Source organism: Galeopterus variegatus, unplaced genomic scaffold (genome assembly GCF_000696425.1).
Source record: "Galeopterus variegatus unplaced genomic scaffold, G_variegatus-3.0.2 Scaffold5165, whole genome shotgun sequence".
Taxonomy (NCBI): domain Eukaryota; kingdom Metazoa; phylum Chordata; class Mammalia; order Dermoptera; family Cynocephalidae; genus Galeopterus; species Galeopterus variegatus.
In genome coordinates, this window is record NW_007731276.1 from 50961 (window position 1) to 59974 (window position 9014).

Genomic DNA, 9014 nt, shown 5'->3' on the forward strand with positions numbered 1-9014 from the left:
GTACTGGAGGTACTAACGAGAGCAATCAGGCAAGAGAAAGAAATAGAATCCAGATTGGAAAAGATAAAGTCAAACTTTTGCTATCTACAGATAACATGATATTATATATAGAAAAACCTAAAGATTCTATCAAAAAACTCCTAGAGCTGGTTAATAACTTCAGTAATGTGGCAGGATACAAAATAAATGCCCCCAAATCAGTTGCATTTATATAGTAAAATAATGAATTAACAGAAATAGAAATAAAGAAAGGAAGCCTATTTATAATTGTCATGAAAAAAATAAAATACCTGGGGATCAATTTAACCAAGGACATGAAAGTTCTCTACAATGAGAACTACACACCACTTCTGAAAGAAATTAAAGAAGATGCAAGAAGACGGAAAGATATTCCATACTCTTGGATTAGAAGAACCAACATTGTGAAAATGTCTATACTACCCAAAGCAGTTTACGGATTCAATACAATCCCCATCAAAATACCAATGACGTTCTTCACAGAAATGGAAAATAATCTTACCTTTGACATGGAACAACAAAAGATCCCAAACAGCCAAAGTAATTCTGAACAAAAAATTTAAAGCCAGAGGCTTAACACTACCTGACTTCAAATTATGCTACAAAGCTATTGTAACCAAAACAGCATTGTACTGATATAAAAATAGACATTCAGACCAGTGTAGCAGAATTGGGAACCCAGAAATCACCCCTCAGGCTTACAGCCTTCTGATACTGGACAAAGGCAACAAAAATCTACATTGGGGAAAAGACTGCCTCTTCAGCAAGCAGTTCTGGGAAAACTGGTTATCCATTTGCAGAAAAATGAAACTAGATATGCACCTCTCACCATACACTAAAATCAACTCAAAATGAACTAAAGACTTAAGTATAATACCTGAAACTGTAACATTACTAAGAGAAAATATAGGTGAAACACTTCAGCAACTAGGTCTGGGCACAGGCTTTATGAACATGAGCCTGAAAACACAAGCAAAAAAAGAAAAAAATAAACAAATGAGACTATATCAAACTCAAAAGCTTCTACACAGCAGAAGAAACAATCAGCAGAGTGAAACGACAACCTACACAGTGGGAGAACGTTTTTGCTAACTGTGCATCTGACAAGGGATTAATATCCATAATATACAAGGAACTCAAGCAATTATACAGTAAAAAAATAAATAACCCAGTTAAAAAATGGGCAAAGGAGCTGAATAGACATTTTTCAAAGGAAGACATACAAATGGCCAACAGGTACGTGAAAAAATGCTCAACATCACTAGTCATCAGGGAAATACAAATTAAAACTACAATGACAAACCACCTCACCCCAGTTAGACTAGCTGTAATCAAAAAGACAGTGTAACAAATGCTGGCGGGGGTGTGGAGAGAAGTGAATGGTCCTACACTGTTGCTGGGACTATAAACTAGTAGAACCACTATGGAAAACGGTATGGAGGTTTCTCAAACAACTACAGATAGATCTTCCATACAGTCCAGCAATCCTACTTCTGGGTATATACCTAGAAGAATGGAAATCATCATGTCGAAAGGATACCTGCCCTTCCATGTTCATTCTGGCTCTATTTACAGTAGCCAAGACATAGAACCAACCTAAAAGTCCATTGATGGATGATTGGATAAGGAAACTGTGGTATATATACACCGTGGAATACTACTCAGTCATAGAAAAGAATGAAATTCTCTCATTTGCAACAACATGGATGAGCCTGGACAAACTTATGTTGAGTAAAATAAGCAAAGCACAGAAGGATAAATACCACATGTGCTCACTCATATGTGGGAACTAAGATAGAAAGAAAGAAGGAAAGAAAGACCACAGCGGTGCGCTGGCCTTGCAGAGGGAGAGAACATTCTTTGGGCTATAAAATGAAGTAGGTGGGAAAGGGGGAGGAGGAGGGAGGTTGGGGCTAATTGGCTGGGGGACACAGGGTACAAATGCTATTTGTGGTAATGGGTATGCTGCCAGCATGAATCTGGCCTTCACCTCTTGGGCCGGAGCAGTACTGATCAGCTTTGTACCTCATGAATATTCATAAACAATATAACAATAATAACAATATTAATCCATCTGTAGGTTTTATCAGTTTAAAGCCCATGTTATAGTCTTTTGCCCCATGATAGAAACAGCATCTGGAGCATTCCCTTCATTTACCAATCTTTTTTTTTAAAAAAATAGCAATGATTCTTCACCAGTGACTATCTCTGATATTTGACTCTGGACAATGAGATATAGACATGTTGCCAAATAGCACTGTTCCAAGTCATATTCGAGTTAAAAGAAGATGATTTAAAAGATTGTTTGAGCTATAGGTATGTGATCTGGATTCATAAAATAAATAACATAGAAGATGTTGAGTATTTAGTTCTAAAATTTGAATACCAAGGAGTATAGGACCATTAATTAATAGTCAAGCAAAGTTGAAAACTCTCGGTCAGATGAAACACTTGCTTGGATTTATCTAAGATGGTTTGCAAGCACTGTGTTGGAGATTCGTAGGAAACGTCAGTAGCGTTATGGCTAGTCTGAGGGAAGTCTGTTAGTCATCACCCAGAATCCTTCTTACCTACTTCAATGTGATAAAAACATCTGGAAATGCCATATTTTCACATTGGGATAAAAGAGTAAAGTGAGAACTGTGATCTTTTCCTTTTATCTATTTATTACTTTTATCTGTCTGCTAACAGAAAAGTGTATTTTATGGGTTCAGGTATTTTTTTCCATTGCTAATCTCATTTGTTAAAATTTCTCAAAACATCCCTTTATTTTCCTTGGCTTAGTTATTCATTTGATTAGGAGTTTTAGTAATGACAGTGCACATGGGACTAAACGTTTCCCACATATGAGCTACGGTCTTTCCAAGAAATACTCACGTTCCGTATGTGCATCGTGGTCTGAGTGTAGAAAGCACAGCACACGCAGCATCTCTCACGAAGTCGACATGAGCTAGAAATTGAGAATCTTTTACTCTATTTTAATCTATTTTTACTCCATTTTAGAGATAATAAAATGAAGACAATGTTTTTCCGAAGGAGTCAAATAGGACTCAAATATACATCTTCAGATTCTTTGTTTTAATACTTACTAGGAATATTTTTTAAGTATTTCTCTAACCTTGTATGAGGCCTTGTGATTGGGTGATGTCAAAGGGGAAATTAGTACTTTTAATTTTTAAAAAAATGTAATTTTTTTTTATTCTGTTACTAATCTTTCCATTTTAAGATACTGTTTTGCTGATAACTGAGAACTATATTTCTAGTGAAATCATCCTAGATGCTATTGCATAGTGGGAGAAATTTTAAATCTGTACAAAAGACATTGTGTTCTATGTATTTTATTGCCTTCATACCGACAAATTTTCTGGCTACAGAGGAAAAGGCACAGTCCAGAGGCATCATTCTCACCATTGGACAAAATGCTTGAAATTGTGTGTTTTGATTTGGTTACAAACCAAACCTGTTACATACTTAGCAGCCCTCTCTGCAACTACCAGGATTGCGTCCATGCAGAATTAAACTGAAATAAAAATTCTGTGACATTCATGCCCCCTCATGGAGCAGGCCATTGCTACTGTAAATTCTGAGCCATAAAGGCATATAAGATGGGGAATGGGATGGTTTAAAGAAACACTTGAAGTGGCCATAGGGGGGGTTACTAATTGATTACTCTCCAAGAATTTAAAAAGAAACAGTGGTCTTTTGCATATTTGACTCTGTCATGATAACAGGAGCATGTCGTTGGTGTCTAGCATTCTCTTGAAGATGGTAAGTGGCCGCTCTCAGTGGAACATTAACCAATGTCATGATTAAGTAAGTGGGAAAGAAAAGATGCATCAGAAAGGTGCCTGGAAGTGGTCTGAGAACCAGCAGTATCGAGAGTGGTTGCAATTTCTNTATTGCATAGTGGGAGAAATTTTAAATCTGTACAAAAGACATTGTGTTCTATGTATTTTATTGCCTTCATACCGACAAATTTTCTGGCTACAGAGGAAAAGGCACAGTCCAGAGGCATCATTCTCACCATTGGACAAAATGCTTGAAATTGTGTGTTTTGATTTGGTTACAAACCAAACCTGTTACATACTTAGCAGCCCTCTCTGCAACTACCAGGATTGCGTCCATGCAGAATTAAACTGAAATAAAAATTCTGTGACATTCATGCCCCCTCATGGAGCAGGCCATTGCTACTGTAAATTCTGAGCCATAAAGGCATATAAGATGGGGAATGGGATGGTTTAAAGAAACACTTGAAGTGGCCATGGGGGGGTTACTAATTGATTACTCTCCAAGAATTTAAAAAGAAACAGTGGTCTTTTGCATATTTGACTCTGTCATGATAACAGGAGCATGTCGTTGGTGTCTAGCATTCTCTTGAAGATGGTAAGTGGCCGCTCTCAGTGGAACATTAACCAATGTCGTGATTAAGTAAGTGGGAAAGAAAAGATGCATCAGAAAGGTGCCTGAAGTGGTCTGAGAACCAGCAGTATCGAGAGTGGTTGTAATTTCCTATCATCAAGACGTTGTAGTCACTAAAATTTTGTAAATTATAGGCAAGATGACTCTGTAACCATGGTAAACTGATAGTGTAGCCCTTGACCTTTTCCTGTTATACCACTGCCCCGAATCCCAGCTCAGCCTCCCTACAGCAGGCACGGGGATCTCTAGAGAGCGTGACCCACCCACGAGCTGGACTGCACCCCGGGCACTCTGCAGCAAGTCCCCCCCGTAGTGTCCCTTCTGCACAGCCCATTCTGCAATCTCACAACCTTCCCCAGCCGACTTCACCTGGTCATCTAAACCTCAGCCTCATTCTCCTAGAGAAACTGAAGCCACAAAGCAGTGATGTCTCTACCCCGCAAGATGCTCCTCGCCTTCGGAGCTATGTTTGTGGCCACAGAGAGCGGCGTCCCTCTGCAGTGGGAGGGTCCGAGGCCTCTTCCCACCTCAGTTACTTTCTCCTCCTCAATGCCCCCATGCCTCCTTTTCTTTAGTCTTTTCTCCAGTCTTTTTTTGCTTCTGTCTCAGCATATAAACATTCCGAAGCCTCTCGCGCTGCCACCCAAACAGCCACTAGACTGATCTTCTGCCCTGACAGCCAGGACTGGGGAACAAGACGTCCTCTGGGACCCACGCCTGCCCCCTCTGCAGTCTGCTGCTGCCACTGCCCAGCGCTCCTGGTCAGTCGCCTGATTCCCTCGCGTCTGTGGTCTCTTTTCTGCCCCTATCAATCATCTTCAAAATACATTATCCTTTAGTTTTAACGACTTTATTTTTTTTTAATTTCCGCTCCCTTCCTGAGCACTTGGTTCTTTCCTCAGCCCTAAAACTTTAGATCCTCATTTTGCGTGAGCTCTGCGCTCGCTGGCTTTAGTCCTCTAGTGCTGATGACTTCCAGATTGGATTCTCTGGTCTTTTCTGAATTCTAGATCCTAAGAGCTATTATTTCTTGGAACTGCAGTTGGATTTTGACATGTTGTTTAAGTTCAACACGATTAATATAAAAGATAAGACTTTCTCAAAACACTGACTCCGCCTCTTGAGAACGCTCTGACTGAATGGGTTCGTGACCCACCCTATTCCCCTAGACAGAAACTGGAGACGCATCATTATCTCCTCTCTCTTCTCCTCCCCTGTACCCAGTCTGTCCTCTGTCCTGCCAGCTCTGTCATCTCCGGTCCTCTCTCTCAGTCCTCTTTCTCCACCACAGTGGGTCTCTCCCTGGATCACCCACCTCCCTTAGTGGACTTATCGCTTTCTAGGTAATCTTCCACTGGGCATCAGAATATTCCTCTTTGTTTGGAAGCCTTCAGGGCTGCCCATCACTTCTGAGACAGGACTGAGACTCTTTTGCAAGATGTGCAAAGTGCTGGCTACTCCTCCACCTCATCAATCTGTGCTCGGCTCACCTCAGGCTCTAATTTTCCATACATGTAGGGTTTCCCACGTGCATCATGCTTGACCAGTTCTGTGCACCTTCCTCCGTGTTGCTAATGACTCCAGACACAGCCTTAAGCCCTGGTATTTGCCTGGCAGTTTCTTACGGCCATTCTTGGAACCAGAGCAGCATCTCCAGCCGTGTTTCCTCACCATCCACTTCTGGGTGAGGCCCTCTTCCTGCCCACGAACACCTTGCATCCCTCTCCAGCATCTACTGCCATTCTGTGTGGCAGCTCTCTCTTCTCTTGTTTCCACCCCCGGACGCATGAATTTTTGTCGCTGGGGCTCCAGGGATGAGCCCTTTATCTTTACATCCTCAGCTGCCTGGTATCCCCAGTATTTGGTCGGCGATTTATACAAATCTGTTGAATAAAAGGAATAAATCGATGAATTAATCAACCACATCATAATCAAAAGATGCTGACGGGCCGGCCCGGTGGCGCACTGGATAGTGCGCCACTTGGGAAGCACAGCGGCGCTCCTGCCCGAGGGTTCGGATCCCACATACGGACCGGTTCCCGCTCACTGGTTGAGCGAGGCACGGGAGCAACACCGAGGGTTGCGATCCCGTTGCCGGTCCCCGGTCCGGTACAGGGGCAACACTGAGGGTTGTGATCCGTTGCCGGACACGGAAAAAGACAAAAGACAAAAAAAAAAAAAAGATGCTGACAAGGAGAAACAATAAATCACTATAAGTTAAGTATCTTCAATGCAAAAATTGATTACAAAGCTTATAGTAGGAACTGCCAAATTCCTATATGAAATACACAAAACACCATGACCTTCTCCTTTCACACAGAAGGGTGCAGCCGGGGCAAGAGCATGTAAAACAGTGTAAATATGTCCTGGAACAACAAGAGCAATTTTTGTTCCTTTCCTGAAACATCATGTGCGTATGTACCAAAGCTTTGTAAACACAAGGGTACAGAATGTCCAGGTGATTTCCATTATTTTGGAGACCAAATATGGCTGCTGTGACTTATGACCACTGGCGTTTGACCACAAGCCAAGAGGTAATGCTATGCACTTTCCATCCCAACAGGTATTTGAACCAGACCATACGGGAAGATGTATCAACAGCAGAGCATTCTCTGAACAGGGAGAGATTAGCTGTTTTGAAACAAGCCCTGAATGTAGTTGGCTTCAGCAATTTGGTGAGTCATATCATAAATATTTTACTGAGAAAACCAGCCTTCTAGTAGTTTTTAAAAGTTATTCATTCAAAAACATTTACTGAGCCCCTGTTGTATTCCAGATATTGCCATAGACACTGACGATTCAGCAGAGAATAAGCGCAGGCCCTGCCTCCCAGGGATTTACATTGCAGCAGGGAGGGAGACAAACAAGAAAAATATGTTGGGGAAAATGGGTGCTGTGAAAGCAGTGCAGCCTCAGGAATGTAACAGGAGGAGGCGGTGCCGTCTTTAAGGAGCTCTTTTTCAAAAAGAATATACATGTGCATATGTGTGCGTGTATATATATATATATATGAGGGTACTTCAAAAAGTTCACAGAAAGATTCATATTATCTTTTAATTTTCTTTTTCCACAGACTTTTTTCAAGTACCCTCGTATTGCCAAAACAGATCAAATAACTGAAATAACTTTATATTGTCCAACCCAAGAGAAAACTGGTAGATCTGAAGTAACTCTTTACTGTTAAGTCACTTTGAAATTTAACCACTTTATTAAAATATCTTGTTAAATAATATAAAAATGTTTTATTCGTAAAGAATTACCAAATACCTACAAGCATGATGATGCCAAAAAATGCAATTTAAAATGTTTAGACCACTGCTGCGCAATAGACATTTCTATGATGATGGAAGTTTCTTGACTTGTGCAGTGCAGTACAGTGGTTACAACCATGTGTGGCTAGAGAGACTCAAGAAACGCATGCTTAATATTTCTTGATGTTAATTAGTTTAAATTTACATAGCCATGCGTGTTTAGTGGGTCCTCAGTTAAATAGCAGTGGTTTAGTGAATAAGGAATATGAAATGACCTAGGCCTTGAGTGAGACCTCTCAGAATGTCCCCAGTCTCTGTTTTTTTTGTGTATTAATTCTGTTCCAAACATTCAATATGGTTGCATTTTGGATTACAGCCAATTCCTCATGAACCCTTAATATAAGATCGCAGGAGTGACTTTGTTCAGCCAGTAGTTCACAAGCCCAGAATTATTCACAGATTTAAATACGTTCTTTTTTATTTTTCTGAAACCAGTAATTTGACTGAAGTGGGTCTTTGTTTTTACCCCTGCCCACATATTTATGGCTAATGGGGAAGTGAGTGGGTGGGAAGTAGGTGGGCAGGTGCAGACAGGGAGGGGTGCTAAATGTCCTAAACGAATGAACCAGGGGCAGCTGGCTTCGCCCAACCCTCCGTCCATTCAGAGACTGGAGCTCTGACTATCCAGTCTCTGTGTTTCTGTCTTTTACTGACTCCTACCCCCTTTCACTGTTCTGTCTTTTCACTAGCTGATGCATTACTTCTCTATTTTTATGTTTTCTTCTCTCTACATGCCTGAAATTTCTGCTTCCTTACAGGAAACAGGGATAGAGATATGAGTAGGGAACCATTCTACTAAAATACCAGTTACTTGGAAACAAGGCTTTGAAAATCCATGATTGACCCTCAAAGGCAGGGCAAGCAAAATACCCCCACTGACTAAGGGTGTTAATAGAGAACCAATAACCTTTTCGGTAAAAGAAATAGGTACATTTTAACAAAAGACATAAAATTAATCCCTTTATGTTGATCCTTTGGAATGACTTGAATGGTGACAATTTAGCTGACTTAGGAGAGGATAGATTCTGTCCAGTAAGATTTGAAAGAAGGTATCTCTGGACTGGTGACGCCTTGGAATCAAAACGTGGAAGTGGGGGCTGGCCCGGTGGCACACTGTGCTAGTGCGCCACTTGGGAAGTGCGGAGGCGCTCCCGCCGAGGGTTCGGATCCCACATACAGACCGGTTCCTGCTCACTGGCTGAGCGAGGCGCGGGGGCAATGCCGAGGGTTGCGATCCCGTTGCCGGACACGGAAAAAGACAAAAAA

The 9014-nt window shown here is 41.3% G+C and overlaps 1 protein-coding gene across 1 annotated transcript in view; it reads left to right on the forward strand.

The window, feature by feature from the left end:
* The window catches only part of MYO16 (myosin XVI), a gene marked incomplete at both ends in the record, with an annotated part of 268499 nt that overhangs the window by 43062 nt on the left and 216423 nt on the right, over window positions 1-9014 (forward strand). Inside the window, one exon of the mRNA XM_008589028.1 lies at window positions 7001-7112. Coding sequence (XP_008587250.1) covers window positions 7001-7112 — 112 coding nt within the window. The remainder of the gene's footprint in view (window positions 1-7000; window positions 7113-9014) is intronic.